Source organism: Acomys russatus, chromosome 20 (genome assembly GCF_903995435.1).
Source record: "Acomys russatus chromosome 20, mAcoRus1.1, whole genome shotgun sequence".
NCBI lineage: Eukaryota > Metazoa > Chordata > Mammalia > Rodentia > Muridae > Acomys > Acomys russatus.
In genome coordinates, this window is record NC_067156.1 from 25,489,822 (window position 1) to 25,511,692 (window position 21,871).

General features: G+C 42.7%; 2 protein-coding genes across 8 annotated transcripts in view; both read left to right on the forward strand.

The window, feature by feature from the left end:
- LOC127204374 (protocadherin alpha-C2) overlaps window positions 1–21,871 on the forward strand; it is a 212,084-nt gene that overhangs the window by 3,027 nt on the left and 187,186 nt on the right. For 2 of the 7 annotated variants that reach the window (XM_051163335.1, XM_051163331.1), the window contains exon 1: window positions 17,536–19,628. The exons of 3 other annotated variants lie outside the window; for them this stretch is intronic. In XM_051163335.1, coding sequence (XP_051019292.1) covers window positions 18,027–19,628 — 1,602 coding nt within the window. In that variant the 5' untranslated portion in view covers window positions 17,536–18,026. Of the gene's footprint in view, window positions 1–17,533; window positions 19,629–21,871 lie in introns of those variants that run through there. 2 more of the 7 variants (XM_051163336.1, XM_051163329.1) reach the window with 2 other exon arrangements.
- Window positions 11,224–14,671, forward strand: LOC127204375 (protocadherin alpha-4). The gene has a single exon (XM_051163340.1). It carries the CDS (start codon window positions 12,278–12,280, stop codon window positions 14,669–14,671), a length of 2,394 nt encoding a protein of 797 aa, XP_051019297.1. The 5' UTR covers window positions 11,224–12,277.

Consider the following 21,871-nt stretch of genomic DNA (forward strand, 5'->3'; position numbering starts at 1 on the left):
AAGCAGGTGGATCTCTGTGAGCTCAAGGCCAGATTGGTTTACACTGTGAGTTCCAGGACAGCTGGAGCTACATAGTGAGGTCCAGCCTTGAAAAAACAAAACAAAACAAAACAAAACAAAGAAAATAAAAAAGCAACCAACAAAACAAAGAAAAAAACAATCAAAAAAGCCAAAATTAGTAAACTTAAAAGATTTTAAGCTTTAGGACATCCCTAAACACAGATTTCCATCCATCTTATTGGAGTCTGTTTACAGTAATATAATCTTTACTCTGGGCATTTCCAAGATTTGCTCTTTGAACTTTTAATGCTAGGCCTCTGAAAGTATCTATCATTGGCTATTACAATACATGCCAGCACCTAGGAATGTTTGGTGATATCCTATTTGTTTTAATAAGGAAAATAACCCCAATGAGGTCAATTAAATATAAGGATTCAATAATAGTAAAAGTTTTGAAATTTCAGCCAAAAAGAGAGTTCACGGAGGAAAGAGCTCCTTCAGCTTTTAACACTTAAAGATTTCTTTGGGCCGGGTGTGGTGGTGTATGCCTTTAGTCACATAGCCTTCGGGAGGCAGAGACAGGTGGGTCACTATGAGTTCCAGTCTAGCCTGACCTACAAAGCAAGTCCCCATGCCAATAGCACCGAATAATTAGACCTTGTCTGAGAACAAACAGGGTTGATCCTTTCCTTTTCTTTGTGTAAGTGAAGAGTATTGTAACCTCCTCTTTGTGCCAGGTGTCAACAATCATCCTCCCAGCATCAGCATCATTAAGGTAATCCATGCAGGCTTCCTTCTGTTAAGATGCTGACCACCTCTCACTCTAAGCCTTGTTACACTTCTCATCATCGTGAGCTTCCCCTTTGTTCTGGTTGGCATGCCTGTCCCTTGTGAAACTGGAGTTTCCCCAAAATGCCAGGCCTGGCTTGGATGGCTGTATTTTGTAACTGTTGTTTTAATTTCCTTATGTGTGGGGATGAGATGAAAGCCGTCCCCAAGCCTTTCTGAACTCTCTCTGAGTGGTTCAGCTGTTCTGGCCCCAACTCCTCTCCAAACTGACTGGTTCAAACTGGCTTCTCTAAGCTTCTCCTGAATTGCTCTGCGCCTGCATCAGACTAGTTTTGCACTCGGTTCTAATCCTCTTGCTCCTTCTTACTGTCTGCCTCACTCTATCCTCACCTGTATCCAGCCTGTTCTCGCTCTTCAAGCTGTCTACATAAAACTGTTTCAGTAAAACACTCTCAGTAAAACCTCCCTCACTCTTCGTGTGCTGCTCTTTCCTGTTCTGTTCTCATGAGAGTTGGGCATATCCTATTTCTGACTCATTCTGTCAAGTCTCTCTCTGATTCATCACTTTGTCTGCCCCTCATTTATACATCACTTTCAAACATGGCTGCTTCCTTCTACCAATTAGATTTATCTTCATTGTTTGGGGTTAAAGAGTGACCTAAGGGCATGTCTGTATTTCAGCCAGATCATGCTGTAATACAGAGTGCGTCTACATTTCAGCTGGACCACATAGACATAGAAGGTCTTTGTATGCGATCCCTTGTCAGAGCAGCCATGTTGCTGGATTAAAATTCCTTTACATATTTCCACGGGAAATGCCTGCAGTGAGTATTTAAAACTCTGGGCTTAGCCAGTAAATGCTACACTTGTGCAGGATTTTTTTTTCTTCCAAAGGAAGATGTATTTGGGTGAGATAGCTGTGTAAAACTGTTTTCTGGCAATTAATTGTTTGCTGGCTTTCAGTGGACTCACGTGCATACTGATGAAATAAATGCATTACATCTGCTAAGTGATCTTAGCTATAACCATTGCTTAGACTATCCATTTCAGGCTGGGATCTACTTTTATTGGATTCAGCAATTTTGTTGATGTGCTTAGAACTTTAAGGAGCCTCCACTCCTACAGGAAACCTTTCATCTTCTTAGAGTTGATAAGTCTCTTAATGCAAAGTACATATTTCCTGAAAATGACACACGTTCTCTGGTGAGTGGTGATACACGCCTTTACTTGCAGCATTCAGGAGGCAGAGGTAGGCAGATCTCTGAGTTTGAGGTCAGCCTAGTCTGCAGAACGAGTTCCAGGACAATCAGGGCTATACAGAGAAGCCCTGACTCAAAAAACAAAAAACAAAAACAAAAACAAAAAGCAGAAAATTTAATCTGGGGCTTTACAGAGAAAAAGAAATGTCTTGAAAGTGAGGAATAGCCTTTTTTTTTTTTTTGGAAAAACTATCCCATTTTGAGTCTGTAGCTACTCACCACCCGACTGATGAGGGTTCGCAGATGAGTGGTCAGATGGACTCTGTCCTACTCAGAGCCAGGCCACTGTTTTTCTGCTATTGGTAAGTGATGAGCATTTAAACTTGTATTTAAACGTCCTTAGATTTTCAAGAGCCATAGCCTGTTTACTGATAAATTGCCATGAGGTTTTAAAGTCTGATGTACATTTTTCTTGCCTATGCAACAGTAGAACACATTCCCTGATGCTCTTCTACATACTGGCCCAATCTTCTAAACTCAGTTTTCCATCACTCTTACCTTTGTCTGCAGGGAGGACCAGAGTATAGCTGTTATACATTAGTTTGTAACCTCCCAATAGTATAGTCTTTGAACACAATCAAGCATACTAAAATTTCAAAGCTATATGATAAATTTGATGTCCATGATGTTTTACACTTTGTATTTCATTTTCAAATTAACCTTCTAAGACATGATCATCAGAGTGCTAACACAGACATAGTGATGTGTGTAACTGATTCTTAGATACATACTGTTCAGAAATAAGAAAGCTTGCTACTCTTACAGAGGAGATTGGTACTTATCAGCGACATGGCAGCTCACAACCATCCATAACTCCAGTTGACCCCCCTAGGCACCATGCTCACACATACATACATGCAGGCAAAATACTCATACACATTAAATAAAAAAGTGTTTAAAAAGAAATAATTTTAGATTGGGAGATAGCTCAAGGGGAGAGCACTTGCCCTATAATTCATGAGGCCAGGCGGTGGTGGTGCATGTGTTCAATCCCAGCACTCAGAAGGCTGAGGCAGACAGATCTCAGTGAGTTTGAGGGAAGTCTGATCTACATAGTGAGTTCTAGCCAGGGGTATGCAATTAGACCTTGACTCAAAACAAAACAACAATAAAAAACACTGTAATGGATAAGAGGCCCTAGGTTCAGTTACCAGAACAGAAAACAAACAAAGAAAGCACCATGTTTCTCTAATTCTTTGAGTCATCACAGTAGAATCAATTAGAAATTTTTTGTTTACAAATATCATTAATGTAATTTCAGTTGTTTTACTTGAATATTAATTTTAAATATTTATTCAGTATGATATTTGTAATTTATTTTATTCTAACTATAGATGATAAAGTATGAGCCAATTGGATGTGGGAATTCAGTCAACTAAACACAGGAACCTAAGCCTTACAGGAAAATATTCTCTCTTAATACCTAAATTATGTGCTATATTTCTCTTTAAAGTGCTCTGCCTATAAGTGAAAATCTGAACTTTTTCTGCATAAACATCTATACTTATCCTTCCCATGAATATTGTCCCAACCTGAAAATGCTTGGAGGACTCACACCTCATATTTATTAGTGAATTCACAGCAATCCTAAGAATGCTTAATTACCTAGTCTTGTACATGTTGCTTATTAGTGACTCATATTCCGAAGTTATTTTTCTTTTTGTAATTTTAAAAAATTGGCAATGTGTTCAACCTTTCTTTCTTTTGAAGCATTTATTTAGTTTGTGTGTATGTGCACATGTGAGTGTGCCTGCGTGCCACAATGTGAGTGTGTAAGTTAGAAGACCATTTTAAGGCGTTATTGGGTCACAGAGGTTGAGATGATGTCAGCAGGATTGGCAGCACTAGATTTTCTCAGTGACCCATCTCTCGGATTGTGTTTGTTTACATTTGCGCTGGGTCCTGATTTTAGGCTGACTGTCAACTCATGATCCTCCTGCCTCAACCTCCTAACTCCTAGAGGTTGGTGCTCTGAGTTGGGAGTGACTCCCTCTTTCTTATTGTGATGGGTGTACATCACAATACTAAGCAATGTAAGACCTTTTAAAGTTATTTGCCGAAGACACTCATCCAGCGTGGCAATCACTAAAACCATAACCGTTTCATTTTGTGATCATTTTGGAATATACATGTAAAATTTAATGTCTGAACACTGTGGAAGCTAAAAAGAGAAAATAGTTCTTGGTGCAATGTGTGTATAATAAACATCCCAACTACACAACGATGTCCTGTGACAGGAAAGAACTACATTTACACTCACTGTAATAGATTGGCTCGGCGCCCAGATGCTACTCAGTGGCAGAGTTCTTACCTAGGTACTTGAGGCACTGGATTCAATCCCCAGTAAGTAAGAAAATGATCAAATAAGGCCTGACATCTTTACATAAACACCAGATAAGACAGTTAACAAGGATACCACACTTGAATAAAGGATCTGAGGGTGATTTACAAATCTTCTAAAATTAATAATACAGATGAGCCTATTGCCAGGTAAGCTTGCAATTGCCAGAATTATATAAAAGCCCATCTTAGTGCATATGCACACACTTATCACCTATTTTCATGCCTTTAACCTTCCTTGTCACAAGTATCAAAGACTTATCTTTCTGTAAAGTGTCTGGCATCTTGAATGGAGATTTCACTCAGATAACATCGGTTTAAGGCCTTTTGAATTTGTTTAGTCTTTATGCACTTGTGAATCATATTAACATTCATCTTAGAAGCTTGTTGTGAAAAATTTAACGGAAAACTCCATTAAGAGAAACAGAACAGTGTGCCTATCATACGGGAAGTTCATTAATAATAACTAACTGGAGAATATACTATGGAACTGTAAGACTATGTTTTAATAAAACAAACAGATGACTACCTGAAGGAAATTACGGGTCAAAATCCAAGTGTTGGGACAGCTCAAATTAGAGAGAAAATGAGCAATTTAAATACTTACACACTTAGCCACTTGGTGTCGCTGTCCGCCACAAGTTCTTTCATAAAAGAAATGCAGCTGGTTTTACACATTTGGGCGCTCCTTTCCGTCATTGTCTCAGATAAAATGGTAGCGGTAAGGTGTTTAAGATGTGAAGAATGAGAAACTGAAAATATTTAAAGAAATTTGTATCGGTGTTAGAGCAACCAAGTGTTCTGAAGGGGCTTGCGATGGTGTTTTCTCGGAGAGAAGATCAGCGTCTGCTGCTTTGGCTTCTTCTCCTCGCAGCCTGGGAGGCAGGGAGCGGCCAGGTCCACTACTCCGTCCCCGAGGAGGCCAAACACGGCACCTTCGTGGGTCGCATCGCGCAGGACCTGGGGCTGGAGCTGGCGGAGCTGGTGCCCCGCCTGTTCAGGGTGGCGTCCAAGGACCGCGGGGACCTTCTGGAGGTAAATCTGCAGAATGGCATTTTGTTTGTGAATTCTCGGATCGACCGGGAGGAGCTGTGCGGGCGGAGCGCGGAGTGTAGCATCCACCTGGAGGTGATCGTGGACAGGCCGCTGCAGGTTTTTCACGTGGAGGTGGAGGTGAGGGACATTAACGACAACCCGCCAGTGTTTCCCGTAGCCATAAAGAATCTGTTTATCTATGAATCTCGGCCGCTTGGCTCTCGCTTTTCGCTAGAGGGCGCATCAGATGCAGATATTGGAACAAATTCGCTGTTGACTTACAGTCTTAATTCCAGTGAGTATTTTACTTTGGACGTGAAAAGAAAAGATGAAGAAATTAAATCCCTGGGACTCGTGTTGAAAAAACTTTTAAACCGAGAGGACACTCCTGAACATCGTTTATTGATAACGGCTGTCGATGGTGGAAAACCTGAGCTCAGTGGCACCACTCAAGTGAGGATCACTGTCCTGGATGTAAACGACAACGCCCCAGCATTTGAGCGGACGCTCTACAAGGTCAGACTGTCTGAAAATGCACCAAATGGTACCGTAGTCGTGGAAGTTAACGCCTCTGATTTGGATGAAGGAGCAAATAAGGACATTGTGTATTCTTTCCACGAGGACGTATCAGCTGAGACCCTGTCGAAATTCCACCTAGACCCAGTCAGTGGATACATCACTGTGAAAGGCAACATAGATTTTGAAGAAATTAAATCTTTTGAAATTCAGGTAGAGGCAACAGACAAGGGAACCCCTCCAATGACAGATCACTGCACGGTTCTAGTTGAAATTGTGGACGTCAATGATAATTTGCCTGAATTGGTCATCAAGTCGCTATCACTACCTGTGTTAGAAAATTCTGCACCTGGCACCGTCATCGCCCTGATCAGTGTGTCCGACAGTGACTCTGGTGACAATGGGCAGGTGACCTGCTCCCTGACTCCTCATGTCCCCTTCAAGCTGGTGTCCACCTTCAAGAATTACTATTCACTCGTGCTGGACAGCGCCCTGGACCGCGAGACCACAGCTGACTATAAGGTGGTGGTGACAGCCCGGGATGGGGGCTCGCCCTCACTTTTGGCCACCGCCAGCGTGTCTGTGGAGGTGGCTGACGTGAACGACAACGCGCCTGTGTTCCCGCAGCCTGAATACACGGTGTTCGTGAAGGAGAACAACCCGCCTGGCGCGCACATTTTCACGGTGTCCGCGATGGACGTGGATGCACAGGAGAACGCGCTGGTGTCCTACTCTCTGGTGGAGAGGCGAGTGGGCGAGCGCTTGCTGTCGAGCTATGTGTCTGTGCACGCGGAGAGCGGCAAGGTGTTCGCGCTGCAGCCTCTGGACCATGAGGAGCTGGAGCTGCTGCAGTTCCAGGTGAGCGCGCGGGATGCTGGTGTGCCATCCCTGGGCAGCAATGTGACCCTGCAGGTGTTTGTGCTGGATGAGAACGACAATGCGCCCACGCTGCTGGGGCCTCAGGTGGGCAGTGCAGTGAGTGAACTGGTGTCACGGACAGTGGGTGCAGGACATGTAGTGACAAAAGTGCGCGCTGTCGACGCAGACTCTGGCTACAATGCCTGGTTGTCTTATGAACTGCAGTCGGCTGCGGGGAGTGGGCGCCTTCCGTTCCGGGTCGGTCTGTACACCGGTGAGATCAGCACCACGCGTGTCCTGGATGAGACAGATCTATCACGGCAGCGCCTATTGGTGCTGGTGAAGGACCATGGCGAGCCGGTGCTGACAACCACAGCCACTTTGCTGGTGTCTCTGGTGGAGAGTGGGCACACGCCGAAAGCCCCAGCGCGGGCTTTGGTAGATTCTACCGGCAGAGAGGCGTCGCTTGTAGACGTCAACGTGTACCTGATCATCGCCATCTGTGCAGTGTCCAGCTTGTTGGTGCTCACTCTGCTGCTGTACGTCGCACTGAGATGCTCCACGACGCCCACGGAGGGCGGGCCTGGGAAGCCCATGCTGGTGTGCTCCAGCGCGGTGGGGAGCTGGTCATACTCGCAGCAGAGGAGGCAGAGGGTGTGCTCTGGAGAGGGCCCTCCCAAGACCGACCTCATGGCCTTCAGCCCAAGTCTTACACCCTGCCCAGTTAATCAGGATAAAGAGGACAAACTGGTTGCAGACATTGATTTCTCCGTCAAAGTGAGTAAATTTTCTAACATGCTCTCATTTTACATGCCACTATTTTCACTTCTTGGAGGTGCGTTAAAATGAATGACTCTATTTATGATCTTTCTGCTGGACACTTTACACTCACTAATTTTGTCATTCAAACTGTGAGTTCTCATGACTCAATTGTGTTCCGAATCGACTAGTGGTGAGATAGATACAGTGGTTAATAAATACAGTAGCGGGGTTATTTTATGGCTGCGTGGGTACCAATGGGAACCATTTTCTTCTTGTGTGAATTACAGGATTCAGAGCATCATACTCCACCTTGTCCACTAATCCCTGTGCAAAACTTCAGCATCTGTTGCCTCTTTCACTAGGTTTTTGGGAGGTGCTAGAAGAATTGCAGCTGGGCCACTTTCTGGGCTACTAATCATGCTTTGTATTCAGAGAAGGTCACCAGTAAGAACTTTCTTTGATTATCACTCATGAGGCATTAGCATCCTTACAACTACACAAAAGAGTTTAACAATGACAAAGTTTTACCGGTATGGTTGTTTGAAAATTACAAATAGATGTGTTTTCAACAAATTGCCCAAATTGAAAAGAATTTGCCATTAGGTTTAAAATATTATTTTGAAAACATTTAAATATATTGTGGGTCTATTAAAATTTTATTCCACAGTGATTTTTAATTTAAAAATTTTAATTATGTGTGTGAGTGGTATACCCATATGTGTGCTTTTGACCATCACCTAACTTTCCGGCCCTCCACAGTGCTATCTTAAACATCACCATTAAAAGTTATGAGAAATCAAAGGAAGAGAAAGTTATAAAACCACTATATTGTCCTTCCTCCCCCAATTGAAAAAATGAATTCTTGCTGGTTGTAGTTGCTCATTCCTTTAATCCCAGCACTTGGGAGGCAGAGGAAGGAGAATCTCTGTGAGTTCAAGGGTGGCCTGGTTTAGAGAGAGTTCTAGGATAGCCAGAGCTTCATAATGAGACCCTGAAGAATTATTTTCTGTTTGTCTCTGTATCTATCTTCCTTGCACTAAGTAAAGACTTTCAGACAACTGACACCAAATAAGATTTAAGTGAGACTGTTCTCTAGGCATTTTTTCAATGCATATGTCCATTTCTCCTAAAAAAATATTTGGACTCCTGTCCAATTTCCCTTGTTACCAGAGAAAATTAATGGGCAAGTAAAACCTGATTAGCATCCATGGCATTGTGGGTAGTCCAACACGTGAGACACATGGTTTTGTTTTCTTTAAGACATGCTTCAGGTGCTTGCTATGAAGGCCAGGCTGCCCACCTTTTCCTCCCGAGTGCACCACTAAGCCTGGAAGAAATACATGTTTTCTTTATAGTTCTTTTTTTTTTTAAACTTCTATTTTCTTTCTTAGAATTATCCTTTTCTGTCCCTTCATTCATCAAGTAGCATATCCAACCTCAATTCAGTGCTTTATGTTATCAGTCTGTTATCATCCTGTGGTAGGTTACATGGTCATTCAGGGTCTTGTTCCTTAGCTACAAGACTTCAGTCTTCTAATCCAGCTCCTTCTGAAATTCTTGATTAAGAAGAGTTTTAAAAAGACGTTTTAAAAACATTTTGGAGATAGTGTCTCAAGCAGCCGAAGTTGGCCTTCAGCTTGGGCAAAGATGGTTTGAAGAATTTTGAGCATTTTTCTCTTTAGACATGCATGTGTTTTTGTTATAAAAGGTGAGTGACTAACTAATTAATCAATGCGTGTGTCACACATATGAAAATCAGAGGACAAGTGGAAGTTGACACCATCCTTCCTCTATGTGTTCTGGGGATAAAACTCAGATTTCTAGGTTTGCATGGCCGATGCCTTTTTACCCAGCAATCCATCTCATTGGCATCATGAATATGTAATATGTATTTATTTCAAATGAAGCTTGCATTAGTTATTTCTCTTCCTGTGGTGACAAGTTGCTAAGAAAATCAACTTAAGGAAAGAAAGGCTTGTTTTTCCCCATGTACCCCCCCGCACCCCCCAATCCATGGTAGTACTGCTCATCATGGCAGGGGATTGTTGGCAGCAGGTAGGCTGGTCCTGTCTTAGGTGAGAGCTGGTGCTCTGCTGCTCTGTTGCTTTCTTGCTTTTTATTCAAATCAAGTCTCTAGCCATGGAATGGTGTTGACCACATTCAGGATTAATCTTTTCACCTCAATTAACATAATCTAGGAAACCCCCTCAGTCATGCCCAGAAGTTTGTTTCCATCAGGAATGTTGAAAATCAAGTTAACATTCAAGATCAACTGTCACAGAATATCAGTTTCTATTCTGTTGCATACCAAATCTATGCATCTACAGGCTCTGTAAATAAAGCAAAGGGGGGGAGGCATGCACTTCTTGCGACTTCTTCAAATGTGTCTTACATCTTTGATAATTTGGGGGGAAAAGATTGAGTACTCAGTGATATGTATGTATATATATATATATATATATATATATATATATATATATATATATATATATATATGTGACTCAGAAATTAGTCTTGTGTGAGTGAGAGAGAGAGGAAAAGAGAGGGAGGCTCTTGAGCTTATTTTGATAACTTGGTTTTTCTTTGGTCTAAACAAACATGGGTCAAAAAAAAAAAAGCTTAATAATGTAAAATGAAAAAAGAGTCTTCCGATGGCAGCATCCATGCAGTTCTTTGTTAAGGTGGTATAGGAAATTACTTTGTTTCTTGAGAAATCTCCATTGTACAATAGGAACCTGGATGAACCCAGGCTTGGCAAAAGTTAGCATGAAAATTAAGGTAAAACCCAGATTTTCTATGTTGAAATATATCCTCTTTAGGTCAATGTTATATAGACTTTTTTGTTTGTTTGTTTGTTTTGAGACATGGCTTCGTTGTGTAGCCCTGGCTGTCCTGGAACTCACTCTGTAGACCAGGCTGTCCTGAAACTCTGAGATCCACCTGCCTCTACTGCTAAATGCTGGGACTAAAGGCATGTACTACCGCCCCTTGGCTTGACTTTTGTATCTCTATAAAATTAAAATGTTGAGATGCCACATTTCTGGAACTCAAATTAAGAAGTGTATTAAGAAATTAAAGAAATGAAACTACACTGGGGATGCAATTCTAGTTGCTAGGGTACTTGCTTAGTATCCAAGAAGCTCTGAGGTCCATGCCCAGTGCACCGTGAAATTTGTGGTGGTGCATGCCTATAGTCCAGCACTTAGGGCAGGGGCATCAGACATTCCATGTAAACTTTGGCTACACTGTGAGTTCAAGGATATCCTGGGCCAAATAAAGCCCTGTCTCAAAAATGAAGAGAAAACAAAACCAGCTTTGTTGGGTAAACATCTAGCAAACACTATTGGAATACCCCTGAGTCACTAATATTAAAATACAATAATTATCTTTAAAATAATTATTTCAAAAGAGTGCATACATACTTAAATGGTTGCAAGAGAGTAATTAAGGTAACAAGTGAACCAAACAATGCAGCCCGGTGTTTCAGGTTATCAAAGAGGGTAAAAATAACTGTCCATTTGCTTTAATTATGACATGTCTATAAATCGGGGAACTTTTAAAATTGTAACATAGTGGAGGAAATTGGTTTGTAGGGGGTTTAGAAAACGTTCTTTCCCTTTCTCTAGCCAACCCCCGACACTACCACTCCATTTAAGATTGGCATGCAAGTTTAATAAAAACATTTAGTTGCTTTTGTATCTTACTGAAATAAATTACACAACAACTCTTTTACTAAACCTATTACTTAAGGGACAAAATGAGTATGTCTGTTTGTTGATAAATGCTTTCTCAGAGGTAGGAAATTATCACTAAAGCACATGAGGACAATATGAGAAAATAGAACACTAAAAAGCACCAGGAGTTTATAAACCATGAGATAAAAACTGAGAATTCCACCCTTGCTCATGGGAGGTGAAGTTACTTAGAATAAAACTACGTGACACATTCTTCCACAGAAAATATTTCCTATATGCTTCGAATTTCCTATTAAATCTCCCATGTACACATGGTTCTTTGCAATGCCAGGAAGACATTCTGTTGAATGTTGACAAGCTTTAATATCTTAACCAATATCTGCAAACTTCCCTTTCAATGGCTTGTTGTTAGAATCAGTGGTTCCCTAAATATTTTTCCTCTCAAGACTCAGAACCAACAACCTGAGGATGAACAGAATGCATTACCAATAACAATCCGACCATTTGATGCTTTACAAGGAATCTGTCATGCATTTTTCTAATCTACGCCTCATTACTGCATATTTACAAAATTTATATTGGCTTTAGCTGAGTCTCTATAAATACTTAAAAACCAACATGAAAAAGAACTTCCACTGTATTAGAAACTGATGTTCTGGTAAAACGAAAGATCACACACAATTAATCACTGTTACGGAACGCATACCTACAAAACACAATTCTAGAGATTTTGAAGAACTGGAAACCGATTTGGAAAAACTGGAGTAACAATTTTTTAGTGGTGTGGATTTCCGAAATCCATACTTACAGTTTGGAGCCACATGATGTCGCTCTTCACCATAGAATAGATCCCACAGAAGACTGACTAAAAGAAAAAAAAATTGACCTCCACTCAACCCGGAAAGCTGTATCCACCATCACCAGAACAATGGAGGGTGCAGCAGCGATGGATTGATAGATTAGAAGAATTCCCCCAGGTCTGAGAGAAGATCCCTACTCAGAATAAAGAACTGTGAACTTGAGATGGAATTTTCCTGGGGAAGTGGCCAGGAATACCAGCGCCTGCTGCTTTCTTTTCTGCTTCTTGCAATCTGGGAGGCAGGGAAAAGCCAGCTCCACTACTCCGTCCCCGAGGAGGCCAAACACGGCACCTTCGTGGGCCGCATCGCTCAGGACCTGGGGCTGGAGCTGGCGGAGCTGGTGCCCCGCCTGTTCAGGGTGGCATCCAAGGACCGCGGGGACCTTCTGGAGGTAAATCTGCAGAATGGCATTTTGTTTGTGAATTCTCGGATTGACAGGGAGGAGCTGTGCGGGCGGAGCGCGGAGTGTAGCATCCACCTGGAGGTGATCGTGGACAGGCCGCTGCAGGTTTTCCACGTGGAGGTGGAGGTGAGGGACATTAACGACAACCCACCCGTCTTCCCAGCGATACAAAAGAATCTGTTCATTGCAGAATCAAGGCCGCTTGACACTTGGTTTCCACTAGAGGGCGCTTCAGACGCAGATATCGGAATCAATGCTGCGCTAATTTACAGGCTAAGTCCCAATGATTATTTTTCTTTGGAAAAACCATCCAATGATGAACGAGGAAAAGGTCTTGGGCTTGTATTACGGAAATCTTTAGACAGAGAGGAAACTCCAGAGATCTTTTTAGTGCTCACTGTCACGGACGGAGGCAAACCCGAGCTGACTGGCACTGTTCAGTTACTCGTCACAGTGCTGGATGCCAATGACAATTCTCCAGTTTTTGACAGATCTCTCTATACCGTGAAATTACCAGAAAATGTTCCAAATGGAACATTGGTAGTCAAAGTCAATGCCTCAGATTTAGACGAAGGTGTGAATGGGGATATTATGTATTCATTTTCTACGGATGTTTCACCAAATGTGAAATACAAGTTCCACATAGACTCGGTTACAGGACAGATTACAGTAAAGGGATACATTGATTTTGAAGAATGCAAATCTTATGAGATTCTCATAGAGGGCATTGACAAGGGGCAACTCCCGCTCTCCGGACACTGTAAAGTAATTGTAGAAGTTGAAGACATCAATGATAACGTCCCAGAATTGGAATTTAAATCTCTATCACTTCCAATCAGAGAGAATGCTCCAGTGGGCACCGTCATCGCACTCATCAGTGTGTCCGATCGTGACACGGGTGTCAACGGGCAGGTGACCTGCTCTCTGAATCCTCATGTCCCCTTCAAGCTGGTGTCCACCTTCAAAAATTACTATTCACTCGTGCTAGACACAGCCCTGGACCGAGAGACTACAGCTGAGTATAAGGTAGTGGTGACAGCACGGGACGGTGGTTCACCCTCGCTGTGTGCCTCAGCCAGCGTGTCCGTGGAGGTGGCTGACGTGAACGACAACGCGCCTGCGTTCATGCAGCCCGAATACACGGTGTTCGTGAAAGAGAACAACCCGCCTGGCGCGCACATCTTCACGGTGTCCGCGATGGACGCAGATGCTCAGGAGAACGCACTGGTGTCCTACTCGCTGGTGGAGAGGCGAGTGGGCGAGCGCTTGCTGTCGAGCTATGTGTCTGTGCACGCGGAGAGCGGCAAGGTGTTCGCGCTGCAGCCTCTAGACCATGAGGAGCTGGAGCTGCTGCAGTTCCAGGTGAGCGCGCGGGATGCTGGTGTGCCATCCCTGGGCAGCAATGTGACCCTGCAGGTGTTTGTGCTGGATGAGAACGACAATGCACCTCTGCTGTTGGAACCTGAGGCAGGCGTCTCTGGTGGAGTGGTGAGCCGGCTAGTGTCACGATCAGTGGGTGCGGGCCATGTGGTGGCCAAGGTGCGCGCGGTGGATGCAGACTCTGGCTATAATGCATGGCTCTCTTATGAGCTGCAGTCCTTGGCAGGCAATTCCCGTAGCCTGTTCCGCGTGGGTCTATATACAGGAGAGATCAGTACTACACGAGCTCTGGACGAGACAGATTCGCTGCGTCAGCGCCTTTTGGTCCTGGTGAAGGACCATGGCGATCCAGCAATGACGGTTACTGCCACTGTGTTGGTGTCGCTGGTGGAGAATGGCCAGGCACCAAAGACTCCATCAAGGGTGTCCACGAGTGTCATGAACTCAGAGGCGTCACTGGTGGATGTCAACGTGTACCTGATCATCGCCATCTGTGCGGTGTCCAGCCTGTTGGTGCTCACGTTGCTGCTGTACACAGCGCTACGCTGCTCAACTGTGCCCAAGGAGGGCGTGTGCAGGCCGGGACAACCGGTTATGGTGTGCTCCAGTGCAGTGGGGAGCTGGTCATATTCTCAGCAAAGGAGACAAAGGGTGTGTTCTGGGGAGTACCCACCTAAGACTGACCTCATGGCCTTTAGTCCCAGTCTATCTGATTCAAGGGACAGAGAGGATCAAGTGCAGTCCACAGGCGATTCCCCTGGAAAGGTTAGTTAAACTATTCTCTTTGGTTTAAATTTTCCTAAGTGGTTTGTTTTCACTTTCTTTACAATTTTACTTATTAATGGATATGGGATTCTTGCGTGGTGATCGTTTCCTTCGGGAGTTTGAACATATATTCTAGAATGCAAATTTTCTTCTGAGAAATCTGTTGGTGAGCTTTATTGGTGTTTCCTTGTGTGTGATGACTCGTTCTTTCAGAGTTGCTGTCAACATTCTCTCTTCATTGTTGACTCTTGACAGTTAGTTTGTAGATGTGGCTTCACTTGGTTTCGTCCTGTCTGAACTGTGTTAAGGTTTTGGTTCCGACTACCCATTTCATCCTCAGCTTTACTGACTATGATTTCTTGTTCTCTCTACACATATTGGCTCACTTAAAAATAATCCCATTAAGTCTCTTAGTTTCTATTCATTCTTTAAAGTTCCATTTCAGTTTTGACTCTGTTCCTGAGCAAATTCAAATATTCCACCCTTGAGGCTACTGTTTCTTTTGCATGGTCATGCATGCTGTCAAATTGCTCAGGTGAAGTTTTCAGTCAATTGTTGTATTCTTCAATTCCAAATTTTCTGTGCAGTTGGTTCAAAACTCTATTTCTGTTGAAACTCTCTTTCTGTCAATGTTCTATTTTCTTGAGCTCTTGGGCATTTTGTGTTTCTCTACATTTGTGCAGAGAAATACCCTCATCAGTTGTCTAAGAATTTGGACTCCTTCAAGCTATTTGGGAAAGTGTATGTTCTCTGAAGTTTTATGCATCAAGTGTTAGCAGGAGGGATCCACTGGTCTCTTTTTTTGGGGAGCTCATAAGTGATGCTTCCTTTGGTATCTGGTCACTGCACCACACATACCCTGGAGCAGCAGTGTCTGCTCACCCCGCTCATTCCTCTTTTCCACACAGGGTCTCACAATGAAGTCCTGGCTAGTCTGAAACTCATTAATCAGGGCAGATTGACCCAGAAACCACAGAGTCCCTTTTACCTCTGTCCTCTAAATGCTGGGATTGAAGTTGTGTGCCAACATCTTTATAGGTACCCTGTTGTTGTTGTTGTTGTTGGAGTAGTTTTCAGGCAGCTAGAATCTGCTGTGCTCTATCAGTGTGCTGACTTAGGTGAGAGAGAAAATAATTTCTCTCTCTCTCTTTTTTTTTTTTTCCTGAGACAGAGTTTCTCTGTGTAGTCTTGGCTGTCCTGGACTCACTTTGTAGACCAGGCTGGCCTTGAACTCACAGAGATCAGCATGCCTCTGCCTCCTGGAGTGCTGGGATTATAGACATGTACCACCATGCCCAGCAGAAAAGAATTTCTTAATCTGCCCCCTGAGAAACCATAAATTAGAATTCCCTTTCCACTCTGCTCACTTCTTAATGAGGGAGAGGCTGAGCCATCTCTCCAGCCTAAAATTATCTACTTTGTATAAATTTAATTAACACAATAATTACAGGCATTTGCTCTGACCACTAAATCTTGTCATCCCTCTTTTTTTTCCTTTTCATAACTCTTCTTCTTAAGTCTGCTAATACTGAATTGAACTCCAGGCATTGTAAAATGAAAAGCCACAGTTGTCCTGAGTGATATTTGCTTGATGTGCATTTAGGAAATATACATTTCATTAGTGAGAAAGTTTGAATTGATATAAATACTACTTAAAATTTTTTTTTTACTCCAGTGCTATCTATAATTATGTGTTCTGAACATTTATACTGTATATATTTTATTCTACTTCATGGAAGAACACAGAGTGAAATGAATTATAGTGTTGGATTAAAAACATCTGCCACCACTCCTGGTTATAACTAAAATTCTTAGCAGTGAGTTAGACCAGCCAAGAGAGTAACCTTTAATATTTGACTGGAAGAATAGCTTAGAAGATTGAAAGACACTTTCCTGTTTCTTTCTGTGGGATTTAAAATATAACGACCAACAAAGCAATCCTCAAATTAAGAGTCAACTACAGAACGACGAATATAGGTTATAATTCCAACAACTGCAAAGGGAAGTCAAATGTCAAGAGACTTTTATGTCCCATATATCTGTATTAAAATGTGGACTAATTTTACATATTAAGAATATCTTTTCTCCATTAAGTATAACATTATATTTGCTGAATCCTAAATATTTTTTTGTAGCACACTACATCTCAATCAATGCTAGGATTCTGACTTGTTGGGTAAATGTAAACTATGTGATTATACAATTTACACAGTTGCTACTTAGATGCTGTATCTTGCAAACAGTGTCATTGCTTACAAAAGTTGTACGGCATCTGGATAATTAAACTCTCTGCATTACAGAAATACAACATACAAATTGTTAGCTGCTGAAAAACTTAAAGGACTAAGTGTTTATTAATTTGGATAAAGTTCATAAAAAGGGACCTGAGTCAGGTGGTGGTGTTTTACACCTTTAATTCCAGCACTCAGGAGACAGAGGCAGGCACATCTCTGAATTCAAGGCCAGCACAGTCTACAGAGTGAGTTCCAGGACAGCTAGGGCTACACAGCAAAACTCTGTCTTGAAAACAACAACAACAACAACAACAACAACAACAACAGAAGATCTGGGTTAAAATTATTTTTGAAGATAGAGTTAATAAATCACCAGTATTGGAATTTAGAGTATTCTGTTCAAGTAATACAGACGGGGTATATGCCTGTTAAGATAATACAGACAAACTTAAAAAGGAAAAAATTAAACTAAAATATTTGTCGTTCACCAAATACAGAAAGGACACTATCGAACAAGAGAAACTATTGGAAATGATAACTGTTGAAAGTTAATTTATCAGTTCAAGCATAGGTTTCCCTATAAATAAAGTAGATGACAAATTATTTGGGGTGTCTACTGAAGATGTATCCATCCGTATACAGTGGTATTCTCATATTGATGTTTTACTTTAGATTGTATTTATAAGTCAAATCCAATTGGGAGACCATCGGCAGAACATATAGGAGATCCGGAAGTAATGCAATTAATATAGAAGGAGCTTGGTTTAAAAAGTGTTATCTAATCAGACAACAGGGACATACAAAATCATAGAAAATCTGTAACCGAAACTGAGAAATATTGAGAAATACTTTCACTAATAAAAGGTAAGTGAATAAAACGGAACAAAATAAAATACTTACCCTTTTATCCACATGATGTCGCTAGACACCACAAGATGTTTTCTTCTCTTCCAACGTCAAAAGGATACGAAGAGAGTACATTTCACTTAGGAAAAGGATCTTCCATTTTAGGCTTTGCTTCAGAAGCTCACAAAAAGCGAGAAAACAAATCTATAGTAATTTGGAGCTAGGTTTTCAAAGAATTTTGTGTGGTGCTGCAGTGAAGATTGGGGAAGTGGAACAAGATTGCGATGGTATATTTCCAGCGAGGAAGTCCGGGATTTCGGCGCCTGCTGATCGCCTTTGTGCTCCTCGCAGCCTGGGAGACAGGGAGCGGCCAGCTCCACTACTCCGTCCCCGAGGAGGCCAAACACGGCACCTTCGTGGGTCGCATCGCGCAGGACCTGGGGCTGGAGCTGGCGGAGCTGGTGCCCCGCCTGTTCAGGGTGGCGTCCAAGGACCGCGGGGACCTTCTGGAGGTAAATCTGCAGAATGGCATTTTGTTTGTGAATTCTCGGATCGACCGGGAGGAGCTGTGCGGGCGGAGCGCGGAGTGCAGCATCCACCTGGAGGTGATCGTGGACAGGCCGCTGCAGGTTTTCCACGTGGAGGTGGAGGTGAGGGACATTAACGACAATCCGCCTAGGTTCTCCCGACCTGAACAAAGATTACTTGTTTTAGAGTCAAGAATGCCAGATTCGCGGTTTCCGGTAGAGGGCGCTTCTGATTTGGATATAGGAGCCAATGCAGCCTTGAGCTATAAGGTAAACCCTAATGAATATTTTGACTTGGATCTTAAGAGAAAAGAAGAAGAAACAAACGTTTTGGAACTAGTTTTGAAGAAGCCCCTAGACAGAGAAGAAACCCAAGAGCATCGTTTGTTACTAATTGCAATTGATGGAGGGAAACCTGAACTAACAGGCACTGTTCAGCTACTGATTGACGTATTGGATGCAAATGATAATGCTCCGAAGTTTGATAAATCTATTTATAATGTTAGATTAATGGAAAATACACAGAAGGAGACTTTAGTAATTAAACTTAACGCTTCAGATGCTGATGAGGGAATTAATAAAGAAATACTGTATTTCTTCAGTAGCCTTGTTCTTGACAATGTAAAATCTAAATTTACAATAGATTCTACCAGTGGAGAAGTAAAAGTTAAGGGGGAGCTGGATTACGAAGACTGCAAAGTATATGAAATCAATATTGACGCAGTGGACAGAAGTACATTCCCGCTAGCAGGACACTGCAAAGTTATAGTGAAACTCGTGGATGTAAATGATAATGTGCCCGAGATGGCCATAACCTCGCTTTTTTTGCCTATCAAAGAGGACTCTCCATTGGGGACTGTCATCGCCCTAATTAGCGTGTCTGATCGTGACTCAGGAGCCAATGGGCGGGTGACCTGCTCCCTGACACCTCACATCCCCTTCAAGCTGGTGTCCACCTTCAAGAATTACTATTCACTTGTGCTGGATAGCGCCCTGGACCGCGAGACCACAGCTGACTATAAAGTGGTAGTGACAGCCCGTGACGGGGGCTCGCCTTCTCTGTGGACCACAGCCAGCGTGTCCGTGGACGTAGCTGACGTGAACGACAACGCGCCCGCGTTCGCGCAGCCCGAATACACGGTGTTCGTGAAGGAGAACAACCCGCCTGGAGCGCACATCTTCACGGTGTCCGCGATGGACGCAGACGCGCAGGAGAACGCGCTGGTGTCCTACTCGCTGGTGGAGAGGCGGGTGGGCGAGCGCTTGCTGTCGAGCTATGTGTCTGTGCACGCGGAGAGCGGCAAGGTGTTCGCGCTGCAGCCTCTGGACCATGAGGAGCTGGAGCTGCTGCAGTTCCAGGTGAGCGCGCGTGATGCTGGTGTGCCATCCCTGGGCAGCAATGTGACTCTGCAGGTGTTTGTGCTGGATGAGAACGACAATGCGCCCACGCTGCTGGGGCCACTGGGTGGTGGAGGGACTATTGAGTTGTTGTCCCGGTCTGTGAGCTCGGGCTACGTGGTTGCGAAGGTGCGTGCAGTTGACGCGGATTCTGGCTACAATGCGTGGTTGTCTTACGAGTTACAGCCCGCAGCGGGTGCTGGTCGCAGCCCGTTCCGTGTGGGGTTATACACTGGGGAGATCAGCACAACACGCGTTCTGGATGAAGCTGACACACCTCGTCAGCGCTTGTTGGTGCTGGTGAAGGACCATGGCGAGCCATCATTGACAACCACCGCCACCTTCATAGTGTCTCTAGTGGAGAACAGCCAGACACAGAAGGTCTCATCCAGGGTATTGGTTGGAACCTCTGGATCGGACTCCACGCTGATGGATATCAACGTGTACTTGATCATCGCCATCTGTGCGGTGTCCAGCCTGTTGGTGCTCACACTGCTGCTGTACACAGCGCTGCGCTGCTCAGCGATGCCCACGGAGGGTGCGTGTGGGCCGGGGAAGCCCGTGCTGGTGTGCTCCAGCGCGGTGGGGACCTGGTCGTACTCGCAGCAGAGAAGACAGAGGGTGTGCTCTGGAGAGGGCCCTCCCAAGACCGACCTCATGGCCTTCAGCCCCAGCCTACCTCAGGGTCCCAGCTCTACAGAGAATGTGAGTTTTGTAAATCTTACTCACTGCAACTTTTCTCTTAATTGTTTAACACTGAGCATTTGAAGGGCTTTCCCGTGGCTATTTTAGCTTTTAAGAATCAGTAGTTACACATCCAATTAACAGCAAAGTCATAGTTAACTTTTAGCTGTACTATTTCCTAATCTTTAAAGTACAAGTTTTTTTTTTTTTTTTTTTTTTTTTTTTTTTTTTAAGATATAGTTGGAGGGCTGGAGAGATTGGCTCAGTGGTTAAGAGCACTGGTTGTCCTTGAAGAGGACCTGATTTTAATTTTCTCCACCCACATGATGGTTCATAACCATTTGCAACTTCAGTTCCAGGGGAGTCAACACCTTCTGACTTCCAAGGGCACATAGTGCACACATATACACACAGCAAAACATCCATACACACAAGATAAATACATCTTTTAAAATGGCTATATTTTTGGACCTATCTTTGCACTGAATATGATTTGCAGTCACTGTTATTCTGTTGGAGGTTTTATTCATACACACAACAACTTTCTATTTTTCTTTTTTTCTGAAAGAGGGCTTCTCCACGTAGCCCTGAGATTAAAGATGTGAGCCACCAAGCCTAGCTTAAATTATTTATTCCTAATATAGTATTTTATGACAACATATCAGTAGGTGTACGACAGTTCATCGACCAAGATTTTTCTTTCTGTTGAATTGGAATTATTTTATTTTTATATAAGGATTTAATTTCCAGTCACATTTGTGTAGCAAATAATTCATTTAATCTTTGAATAGATTTCTACACAAATAATTTCATAATTAAAATATTTATGTTAAAATTTACATTTTAGTAATATTTTCACTTAGATATACATAACTATTGTCTAAAATTCTGGTAACACAAAGGAGTACAGTAAAAAATTTCCTTCCATTCCCATCACAGAACATTGTATGAATATAGAATAATAATTCATCTCCAACCAAAGTTTAACGTTAGAATTTGGGGGGACAATTTTTTTTTTGAAATTTGGGTGCTGTTTCACTTTAAGTTATTTGTATTGAGAAGTACTTGTGTACTCCCTCAGCTCTGAAAAGTCCATCATGCTTGGTCAGAAAACATACTGTTTATTTTCAGGTTAGGGTGAAATATAAAGTTAGTATTATAAAGCTCTTCTCTTGTCTTTATTGTCTACAAACGTTGTAGGCTAGCATAAGCGAGTGTCCTTGCCATTCAAAAATGAAAACTGCCTTGCTCCTCTTTTTTGTTTTGGCAAAACATGTGTGCACAACAGATAATAACTGTCATATATCTAGTGTAGGAAATGTTAGACCCTTTTCTTACATTGACAATTTAAAAAATCCCATATGCATTTACTTTTATAGTTACCCCTTATGTCATGCTATTTGGATATTTATAACACACTGAGCAGATTTAGGGAGGTCTTAGAACTGAGAATTAGCTTTTGCTACAGTAGTGGTTTATTACAAAACCTACCTTTAAAATTTGGATTAATTAAGTTATAT

What these genes read in the sequence shown, in the direction of transcription:
- LOC127204375 (XM_051163340.1), top strand. Translation starts at nt 12,278, where the DNA reads ATGGAATTTTCCTGGGGAAGTGGCCAGGAATACCAGCGCCTGCTGCTT.